This window comes from Leguminivora glycinivorella, chromosome 4 (genome assembly GCF_023078275.1).
Source record: "Leguminivora glycinivorella isolate SPB_JAAS2020 chromosome 4, LegGlyc_1.1, whole genome shotgun sequence".
In the NCBI taxonomy this organism is placed as follows: Eukaryota; Metazoa; Arthropoda; class Insecta; order Lepidoptera; family Tortricidae; genus Leguminivora; species Leguminivora glycinivorella.
Window position 1 is genome coordinate 15,854,328 of NC_062974.1, and position 12,175 is coordinate 15,866,502.

The 12,175-nt window shown below is 37.0% G+C and overlaps 1 protein-coding gene across 8 annotated transcripts in view; it reads left to right on the plus strand.

The window, feature by feature from the left end:
* LOC125225606 (septin-7) overlaps positions 1-12,175 on the plus strand; it is a 108,552-nt gene that overhangs the window by 48,161 nt on the left and 48,216 nt on the right. For 7 of the 8 annotated variants that reach the window (XM_048129393.1, XM_048129392.1, XM_048129391.1 and 4 more), the window contains 3 exons: positions 6,539-6,856; positions 9,599-9,758; positions 11,533-11,743. In XM_048129393.1, the coding sequence (XP_047985350.1) occupies positions 6,539-6,856; positions 9,599-9,758; positions 11,533-11,743 (689 nt within the window). Of the gene's footprint in view, positions 1-2,001; positions 2,258-6,538; positions 6,857-9,598; positions 9,759-11,532; positions 11,744-12,175 lie in introns of those variants that run through there. The other variant, XM_048129390.1, reaches the window with a different exon arrangement.

Below are 12,175 nucleotides of genomic sequence, written 5' to 3' on the forward strand. Positions count from 1 at the left end.
TTCAGTAACTATCCCATTTCCAATCCCACAAATCTTGTAATTACCTATAAATTTCCTTGGTTATACCACTTATACCACAACGAGCAGCGAATCATGCACGTGCACATATTGTTGACTTCCCGCAGAATGCGTTGTTTTGGCAACACGTGTTTCAGGATGTTGGGGTGGGATATTTCCAAAGCGGATATTTAGCTATTAGCATATTCTGTGTGTTATATTTACTTTCTATAATCAAAATTGATAGGCGAATGTATGTCACCGAATCATCGAAAGAGGTGTTCATTAATAATGCTCTCTTTGGATAAAGTAGTTCTTAGATATTTCTAAAATATCCGGTGATTCAGTCATTTGTGTAATCTTCTTGCTTTTCATGGTTAGAAATGTCTCATTAACCGGACTGTGAGTCAGACGGCTATAGTCACCGCTCTGGCGGATTCCCGTTGCAATCTTGTGGCGCCAATGAACGAGATTGCAATTCCTTTCTTCGCTCACTTTTTTTCGTAAAACGCTTCCTAGGTTTGTCTCTATCTTTTTCCTTTTTCGTTAAACAGGAACCGGGATCTGTTAGATATATGTATTTAAATATAAATGAGTTGACGATACCAGCTAAAGTCATAAACTCATAATGTCATAATTGTCATGTCCACTTTCTTAAAGACCTATACGTCAGGTTTTGCTTTATTCCTTGCTTGTACTTTAGTTATTGGTTCTGTTTGCTCAAAATACACGGTGTTTCCGGTATCACTCAAAACCTCAGACACCCCAACTGATTTTTATTTTTTTAAACTCATCTAGAGTATTCATCTTTTAATCTGATCGTTACTTTTTTTTTTATTGAATTTTTAATTTTCTGTACAGCTCTACTTGACTTTTAGCTCTACACTCAATAAAGTAATTGCTAACTACCATCATAAACCATAACACTATTTATTTGTGTACGTTACTGCAACGACATAAGGTTTACCAATAGACAGCTAAGATGTCACTGTAAAACACTTTAAAGCTTTGTCACAGTAAACTTCAAATTGCACAGGTAATCGCAGTAAGCAAATAAACTCAATATTCAAAATGACAAGGTTGTAATTAGGTACGAGTTCAATTTGTTATGACTTATGATAAACATTAAGATTAAACTGACAAACAACGTCAAACTAGTAGCGGAAAAAAAATCGTCCAAGTAACCAGCCAGTATTAATACCCCTAAATACTGAAAAAAGGTAAACAACCTCTTAGCAATGCGATATACACAATGTTGTATTACGAGTACAATAGAATGGGCACGTAAAAAATAATTAATAATACTAATTTAAATAAAAATATTACCCCCATCAAGATATAGCTCAATCGATTCTACTCTCGATTCTGAACAAACTGTTTTCAGGTTTTTAGTGTTAAGTGAAACACGGTGTATAGATTGTTGACAGAATTGGAAATCTTAAGGTAGGAGTTAAAAGTATTAGTGCGTTTAGAGATAGAGGACAATGAGTCTTTGTCGGCAGGCAGGGACCGGAGCTAATCACTCGTGTAATTGCTGCCGTTCTCGTCGCCCGCTTCTTACTGTTCACAAACCATTCGTCGCGACATACATGACTCTCGTTGGCTCGTTGCTACTGTAACTTCATTCAGGATCAGTAACAAAGCGCAGTCTTAAACGCGTAATACTGGTTGTTTATAAGTTGTGACCATACTATTTATTGGTAAGCGTCGTTAATGAACGCTCTGAAAGGGGCCGGGCACCTCTGTTTACTCGCATTTATTATATTATTTGTGCACTTTCTCTAGAAAAAGTTATTATTTAATTCGATCAATGCCGATCATGACGGTAGCATGCGTAACGCTTCAATTTAAAGACCCAACGATACTTACGAACCGATTAGTCACCTGTGTGTGTTCGCGATAACAGTCCATTGTAATTATGACTCCGCGCTGTGCAAATATAATTGTAAAAATTCAGTAGGTGAAGTAAGCGTGAACCGCGAAGGCAAGGTTGCAAACGTCAGTTTCCTCAAATCCTGTAATCCGTTCAGTTGTTTCAGTGTTTTATCCTCGGGCGTGGCATCATTTTGTATTCCAAAGTGTTATTCTGTCATGTTTCTAGCTATGCACTGGATTGCTATAAAAGTGGTGTTAGAGTTTAATGGTTCAAAATAAATAGGCCATCATGTTTAGCAGCTTGAAAAGGCTCAGTTTAAAAAGACATAAACATAAGGATAAACCTAGTATTAATGTGTTGACAGTAGTAAACGGCGATCATACTGTAAGTTTATTTACATATTATTTACTTTGGCTAACTCACAAACAGTTTAAATGAAAATCGTATTAGGTACCTATGACTATAAAATGAATATGAATGAAAATAAATTATATTTTGTAGATATAAACAGAATTGATTAAGATAACAATCACGGTCAAGTGTACGTTTGTGATGAACTGATAATTGAATAATAAACATTAGTAATAAATAGTAGTATAGTATTTCAGTTTACTAGTAATAAAATCCTCATATTATACATTAATTGCCCATGAATACTAGTACCGATGTCATAGAATCCTACTTTAAGCACTGATTAGAACATCGTTATGAGTAGTGTGCGTAATAATTTAGCCAATTTACTCACTACAGCTATAGGTAGTTCCAACTGTTTACAGTGCCTTGTAGTTATGTATTTACAATTTACTGATATTGTATTTAACAATGTCATATACGAACCGCCTCGTGTCTGGACCAATAAACACTACTTTATCAGACTAGTTGATATACTTGTTATCTCTCCTGAATGGCTTACCATGTATTCTTGTAGTACTCATTTAATTTAGTAGAAATTTTCTGTCAGTAAATTTCAAGTGTTCAAGAAGATTGAAACTAGGCCGGATTGTTTCCCGTGAGCTCACGTGGGTGATGTAGTATGGTCGCAAAACTCGCAAATCATAGTTAGCCGAGAAGTTTGCTATTATTTACTACTAGCTTTTGCCCGCGGCTTCGCTCGCGTTAGAAAGAGACAAAAAGTAGCCTATGTCACTCTCCATCCCTTCAACTATCTCCACTTAATAAATTACGTCAATTCGTAGCTCCGTTTTGCCGTGAAAGACGGGACAAACAAACAGATACACACACACTTCCCATTTATAATATTAGTATGGATGCCCGTATTTGATAAATTGTTTCAGGCCATTTAGAACAGAATAGAGATTAATGCTGGTACTTTTACTGATTTGTAACTAAGACAAAAATTGTGTGAAAAATTAATTTCAGCTTCGAAAAGAGTACGTTGTATTTGATTTAAAAACAACCCTATGCATCATTATTATGTTGTAAATAATACGCTTTGTGCAAACTTGTACTCCCAAATAAGTTGATTTTATTACTTTGCTTGCACCATGTTATTCTGCACTAATAGTGTCTAATACAGTAACGAAGTGGTCTCTGTATAAGTTTTATATTATAACACGTTCTGTGGACTTTATAAGGTGGAACAATTCAAGGCTAATGACTAATCATTCTTTGTTTTTGCACGAAAGGCTTTGCTATTTGATACACATTAGAATGGCACGTCTTAAAAGGTCGTCGCTCTTTGCGAAATTCCACTAAAGTTGCTTAAAAGAAACGGAATTATGCATAGCTGCATGCTGTTGAACTGTAATGATGATTCAATGTAAAACGTTTCACATTACGCCTCTGACGTTTATTACGGTGATTACGTACTTAAATCGTAGATGTAGTTCAAAACCAATCGTTTTTATGGGCTGCTTCATGTTTGAAAGGGCCTGAGAAATCTCTGTCGGCAATCTCGGCGTATAAGAGTCCCCGCCGGCATAAATTACTATTTTGACAGAAAGATCGGGGTGTGGTGTGCGTCATGCCAGTGTGCCGAGCTAGTGTAGCCATGATGACTTTTTTATACATCGAGACATTGCGGCTTTATAAAACAAGTTTAACGGCTCAAGGTTTTCCATAAAACACTATATCATCTTGTATTCTTCGAAATGTATTTTATATCGCAAGTAAATCAGTATTTGTAAAGGTCTCGAAACCAGAAAGGATATGTAACAATAATGTATGAACAATTAAATTACATAAATTATGTTAAAACTTTAAAACGGATAGGGTAATCGACAGGTATAGAATATCAACAATATTAAAGTCATTGTTATAACTTACGTTAGTAAACACTGAACAACGATTATTAATGCAGAATTGTGCATTGAATGCTTATACATCGAGGACTTGAACTGTTATATCGATTTGTTACCGAGCGATTAAGGCAGTATAACCACTATTAACCAGTATATGTGATGTCATAGTTATTTAGGCCAATCGATCTTTTAAGTAGGTAGCAGTAACAATGGTTGGCTAGAAGATAGCGTTGCGCTGGATGATAATAATCATGGGCATCGCGGCTATTGCTGCTATCGCCTCAGGCGAGTAGGTTTAAATAAGAACTTCCATTACGTATATATATATATATTACAAAAATAAATCCATCTATGCTGGCCAACCAACTGCTCTGCAAACTACGGAACCAGCCCCTGTCGATGTGTTCCGCGTGACTCAGCGCTTTCGTTATTCGCACCTAGTTATTGCCACTTGTGCTCCCGCTCTAGTGGTTTATGTTTCCCTGCTTGTTGCGTGCTTGACTCGTTTTACTACATCTATTTCATTGTTTATATATGTATATAACATATCATGTATAAGTACATATAATCATCTCATAACCGATTCCAGTTCGTATATTTCACGCAAGTGTTAGCTAACGTAGAATTATTATGCCACATAAATCAACATGATGTGTGGGATCAAAAGGAAAGTAGAAAATATAGATAATACTGATTAAGGTTTTGTTAAATTGCTCCGGGAAATACAATCTCGAGATTTTATAGGAATTGATGGTATTTTGTTCAAAAAATGAGTGTACAAGTACATTAACCTACCAACAATATCTCTAGACTCTAGAGTTGCATGGGTATAGTCTTCGAAAATCTATGGCGAAAACAGTTCACTATCAGGTCGAGTGTAGTGGTATGAAAAACCGCAACGTCTATAAATCTTGTTAAATGTATTCAACCGTAACCATTAACTTAAAGCAATAGAAAGAATGCGTATCACGCTCTACTTGGTTATAAGTAGTCTCGCTTCAAACACTCGATGTATTAGGCCTCCCGGTATATTTACGTGGACTACATATTTATGCTAATACATTGTTACCTACATAAATCTATCGTGGGTGAGTAAGATCAGTAAACAACCTCTTCCAATTACTTTTATGCAACATTTTATACTGAATACGAATCTGAGAATCGTTACCATCGTTACCTTGATGCCAATGAGTCATCCGAGCCGGCTCGGAGCCGGCTAGACTGAGTTATAATGTAGCAGCACCATCAATTAAACTACCATTCGTAAACCTTTTTACAACGATATACGGTCTACGAATGGTTTTGTTATTCAATAAATAATTCCAATAAGTAGCCACGTAGTACCGGTCTCATTCGAGAGTGAATTTACGGCTTTTCGCCGCGGGAGCCTCGTTACTCTCTTCATCCCGTCCATACTATGTTCACTGTGCGAAATTCAAATTACTTACTATTCTCACAGCTTAACTCGGCGTTCCTTTTCTTTAACCTGCCAGCCTGCGGGTACCAACCGTCGCAGATTTTAATCTTAACCTATACAATATTGCTTGAAAAACGAGGCCGTCATTGTAATGGACGGTCTCCGATATTTTTTTCGATGTCGTTTCGGTAGCTTACTCCGATGTGCGATACACCGTTAAGTACATTGACCCAAATTCATTTCTTAAAACTGTCATCAAACCGAATTAAAACACGTTTAATTAATGAAGGGACTTATTGTTCGATTTCTCTTGGGAATCTTGTAACCATTGCTCGTTAATTGTGCGTTACGTTAAATAATACCGTTAGCTATTAGCCGGTAAAATACGGACATTAGGTACTTAATAAAATTAAAAATTTGATGCGTTACCAAAGTTCCGTACAATTAAATGTGCATCACGGTGTATAGTATAACTTCGAATTAACTCTTTATGAGTTTGACACTCAACTTTGCCTAAAACGATATTTATTTCGGCATGGATACCTACCTACGTTCCTGTAATTATTGTTATTGTCAATCACACTTTTAAGGTTGTAGTTGTTATCTAAGGACTTTGTTATTGACGGCATAGGAGTTAATGTCTATTAGTACCTATATTACACCTTTGACGACCGGTTTGGCTGAGTCGGTAGTGACCCTGCCTGCTGAGCCGCGGTCCTGTGTTCGAATCCCGGTAAGGGCATTTATTTGTGTGATGAGCACAGATATTTGTTCCTGAGTCATAGAGTTTTCTATGTGTATAAGTATTTGTATATTATGTATATCGTTGTCTGAGTACCCACAATACAAGCCTTCTTGAGCTTACCGTGGGGCTCAGTCAATCTGTGTAAGAATGTCCTATAATATTATAGTTATATATTATATTACAATATTTGTATACGTAACGAAAGTTCGTATTATGACTCATGTAATATTTTTTTGTTACAGTTACAAAGTAAACGCGAGCTGTTTTTCAAGTCAGACACTGTGAGCGGCGCGTCGGGCCCGCCAAGCTCGGCGCCGCCAGCGCCGCCGCTCGCGCCCTCCGCGCTCAAAGACTCGCTCGCCAAGCGCTCGGCCACGCTGCCCGACAACCACGAGAACCATCACGAGGCCAACGGCGCCCCGCCGTCCGCCAAGCTGAGCAACAGCGTGTCTATAGACTCCGCTAAGTCAAATGTGCCTCCATCTGCACCGCCTCCTGTACCCACCACGGCGCCGCCGACCGGCCCTGTGCCACTCAGGAGTACAGAGAATATAATCAAGGTAAGCTTAGTCACCATATAGGACGACAGGGCTTCGTCCTTCCCTTTCTGGACAGCCGTTTATTCAGTCGATCCGTGGAAGACTCCTAAGAGGCAAGAAGAAAGAAGGCATGCAGCCCTGTACTCAACGACCCCTGTGCCCTTAAATCAACTTTTCTGAATCTAGAATGTGTCCACCTTTGAATTCGAGGTAGGTACGGTGCGGCACGTGATTTTTCTATCAGCGTACTGATGTTAAGTTCAAGAAAACCGGCTTTATTTAGGTGTGAAGTATTTTCTAAAACACGTACCTACATACAAATTTAGAAATTGTCGCGAACAACCCCGAACCTGAATGTCTGCCGAAACTTCTCTAATGGCCTCATTATTGTCATTCGTAATGATGTTATCCAGTTACAAAAGGCAGCGGTTCTTACTTTAGACTAGAGATTCGTTGAAATAGAGTCCAAAATTTAGGAACTTTTGCTTTATCCAACAGTAACTTTATAAAAAATTGAGAATTGTCTTGACTATAAGGTCAGTGTGGGTAAGACCGTCTACCCGGAAAGACCGTCTATTGACTATAACTTTTGTGTTTATATATCTACGCCTCTCACACCTCCGAAGGTATACCAGTTTTTCATCCTCAATCCATTGGTCTTCAATACATATCCCTAGGACGAACACTAGTTCACAATAATCTTGATTTGTGTTTCGAACTCGAACATCGAGTTCAACATGGTTCCGCAAAAAATTAAAATAAAATAGAAGCAGTCGGAATATTTGTATATTGTATATGTAACGTAGTCATTTAATAACCGTTCTTTCTGACTAGTACTATTAATTTACTCAACACGCGCTCAATTTCTAGATTTACGTTCTGAAATATGTCACTTAGAAATTGTGCCTACTCAGAAAGTCCGGCATAAAAGAGAAAGGCAAGACCGGCATATGATAAACAAGGAGTTGCCAATCTTTTTTAGGCTTTATTGGAAATAAGTCGAGTGTAAACGATATCAATATATAAGTACATTTTTGGCTTATGGTAGTTGTACTGTTTTTGATTTTAACTTCGAAATACAGTTTTGGTAGTGATTCGTATGGTGTGATTCGTTTGGTATGATTTTAGGATCATTCGAAAGTATTAAGTAAAAATAAAATATATGTGACATGGTTGTGAAGAATGATAAGAGGTGAACAGAAGTAAGCCTACACTGCATTATTCATCATCAAATTTAAGTTGGTAGAATTATCATAAGTTCTACCCCTTTTTATTATTTTTGTTATGTAGATTGTGCAAAATGCGGCGACAAATATTCTAAAAGAGAGTAGGGTTTCAAGTTGGTCATTATTTTTATAATCAGCATTACCCAACAGGGACCGTATGGGTACCTTTAAAGACGGTTTTGACCGACTATTTTACGGCTACCTGACCGTTAATTGACATTGCTGACTGTCACTTTGACACAAAAGTCGTCATGGGTGTGGTCAAACAGGTTCTCGGGGGTGCTGATTCCAATAACCATTACAGCCAAAAAACTGTTTGATGACACCCATGAAAACTTTTAAGTCAATGTGACAGTTAACTATGTCAAATTCTAAATTGATCATTAATTTAGGAATTAGCACCCCCGCAAACTTATTTGACGACACACAAGACGACTTTTGTGTCGAAGTGACAGTCAGCAATGTCAGATTCCAGATTGTTTATTAATTTTGAAATCAGCACCTCCGAAAACTTATTTGACGACAACCATGACGACTTTTGTGTCATAGTGACAGTCAGTAATATCAAATTCCAAATTGGTCATTAATTTTGAAATCAGCACCCCTGAAAACATATTTTTCAGTACAGATGGTGTTTTTTTTACGCACTAGTGCGAGAAGTGGTTCATTATATGCCAGGTCGAAACTTTGAAGGCTCATCTGAAAAACGTCGTACGATACACGTGCAAAAAGGAAATTCGTAACTCGTGTCGATTTAAAACACTCCCTTCGGTCGTTATCGCCACTCGTTTCGAACTTCCTTTTTTACGCACTTGTATCGTAATGCACTATTAAAATGTCTGGGACATTGCTAAGAAATGTTACCAAACTATTTCACGTACCTAATATCCTATTTCGAAAACAAATAAGTGGTTGGATTTATATGAGCCTGTAATATCGTGACTAAATTGGACCTGAAAAGAAAAGGTTATGAACCCCATCTACGGGACATATGCCGGTCTTGCCTTATAAATGGAAAAATGCTTATAAGTTTAAAATTTCAACATTATTTTATTTGTTATCTAGCACATTCTGCCCTGTTATTACGTAAAATAACAATGATCATGGTTTTGGAACCTAGTCTCATATGAAATTACGGGACAACAAGCACTAGACGGTCTTCCCGTACTCACCGCGGGGGGACGGTCAACCCGCCGAGCCTTAAAAAATGTGATTTTTATCAATTAAAATTACCATATTTCGCCAAAATATTATAAAAGCTTTGTAAAATATAATATTTGCTATCCCATAGGACCATGCGCATTACGCCAGACTACATTAATTATAGAGTTTTATCCACTCAAACTTTATTTCAAATAAACTATGCCGGTCTTGCCCGCACTGACCTTAATCACTCTTATTACTCTTATGATAATTATGCACTCCATTACATTAAACGTCGATATATTTCAATATTTAATGGCATCATTAAGTTCCGATATTCGATATAATAATTGATTTTAGTGGGTTAATTAATTGTTATATTTCCTTGTTACAGAAAACTGACCACCCTCCGGTTGCGCCAAAACCAGACCTACCTAAATTAGAAAAACCAAAAACCAAAGAACTAGATGGATATGTTGGATTTGCGAATCTACCAAATCAAGTGTACAGAAAAGCAGTCAAAAAAGGTTTCGAGTTCACATTGATGGTTGTAGGTAAGACATTTTTATTAATACATATCATAAGTCATTCTCCCCACCCCACAAATTGAATGCGAAATATGCATAGACGTTGAACGGCAAAGTAGGTCGGTATAACTTCTATGCCATATCAGCGTAATTAAATTACTTTGCTGTGCGGCATGGCTCCATTGATATTATGTGAGATGTCACCATTGTCAAAAATGACGCAATGATACCCTGCCATAGATATAAGACAAGATGGCGTTGATCGCTTCAATAAGGATGCGTTCGAATTGCGATGGGGCTGTGTCGTGCGGCTGCGTTCGTGGTCTCACAAATGGTCTCGTCGGAAGATCAGCGCTGACCTCCGGGTCAGCATTATGCTGAGACGGGACCTTTTCGCAATAAACTTATTAATCCCTTGTACGTTTGTAGTTTTAGTAATACTGTGTTTTTGCATATTGTGTAGTTTTAAGTTTATTACGAATAAATATTTTGATTGATTGATTGATTGATTGATTGTATTTCCAGACCATTAAAAAATCAATTGATAGCTGTCAGGCTGGATGTCCATTTTCCGTAACTATTAAAAAGTGTCGTTGATAAATCCATTTTTAATTGTCAGCACCTAAGCGTTATTGATCGAATTGTTTAGGTATTCTATATTTTAATTTCGTGGCTCAAATCTTAAAAAAATCGTTTATTGTTGCACATAAACACAAAGTCATTTGTTACAAAAGATAGGTAAAATTTACATCCATTTGTGCATATCCTAATTATTGTTAACACAAGTTTCCAGGGGTCCCCGCACTAGGCTAGGCCTGTACCGCGGGAGACCTGTATTGCATTTATATGTCATGAAAGTTAGAAAAACAAGTTAGCTATATAATTAAAGTACAGTGTAAACAATGATTAAACATTGATTCTGTTGTCTAAAGTATTACAGTTTACAGAAGTTATTTTATACTATGGTTATAATTAAGTTATTACTAAATTACCTATTGAAGTAAGTTTTCAGTTTCATGGAAGTCTGTTGACAGTAGTTAGAAAATTAGAAAAACACAGTAACTATATAATTAAAAGTACAGTGTGAACAGTTATTAAACATTGATTCTGTTGCCCAAAATATTACAGTTTGCAGAAGTTATTTTATAGTATGGTTATAGTTAAAATTATTGTTAAATTTATTGTTAAAATACCTATTGAAGTAAGTTTTCAGTTTCATGGTAGTCAAGTGACAGTAACCATTTGCAAAGAATACGTTTACGTTTAGCCTCCGATACCGTGCAACGTATCAGCCCGGTATGCAGCTTTACGACAGTATTGTAGATGTTGTTTTCATCGTTTAATTTGATACTAAAAATGCTTTCTATTCTATTCATTAGTATTACGCATGGAAAATTATTCTACTAAACTCATTCGTTATATTGCGCAGATTATTTTAATTTAAGGGCGTCTACATGCCCTAATATGGAATCCGTCTGTATCTAATATATTTACTCCGTAACTTTATACTCGTATTTAGTATTTCAGCGTTGGTTACGGCTTACGGCTGGCGTTTCAAATTGCTTCTCAACACGACTACTGTATGCTTTAACTTTTACAGTCGAGTTCATAATTATGTGTACATTTTTTCAACTTATTGCAACGAGTTAAGGTAAAGAAATGTGCACATATTTTTGAACTCGACTGTACATAACGATGTTCATAATAAGGTTACATATTTGTTTTCTGTAGAATATTTACTCCAGCGCTTGTGCATCTGTGTCTTATTGATCCATCGTAACCCAATCGAATCTCATTCCAGGTGAGACGGGGCTCGGAAAGTCGACACTGATCAACTCGTTGTTCCTAACCGATGTGTACGATAAGGACAAGCACCCGGGGCCGTCACTCCGCGTCAAGAAGACCGTGGGCGTGGAGACCAGCGTCGTCATCCTCAAGGAGAATGGAGTCAACCTCACGCTCACCATCGTGGACACGCCGGGCTTTGGAGATGCGGTCGACAACAGCAATTGGTACGCAAACTTTTACTGATTTTTCTCAGGCTTGCACAATCAGAGTGTTAACGACGTGACGTGACAATTGATTTCCAAGATATGTATATCTTTGGCACTTCGTCATTATCGATATTTAAATTATAGACACATAGGCCATTCCCATTCCTAAACATTGCTCTGATCATCGTACCCAATAGCAATAGTTTCCTATATAAGACCTTCTTAAGTTCTTACTAACTAAACAGTTAGAAATGTCCGACAGACAGAAAAAGTAGATACAAACTTCTGTCGTTTATCTGGCATCTTTTAACATTTCCAAGATACTGTTGATGTCGTACTTGTTCCAAGTTTCTAGGACATTAAAACCTAGTTTCCAATACATATTTTTATATAAGTATTTAAATTGATGTTTTGTGTACTGGAAGTAAATAAATACTTAACGGCCTTTTA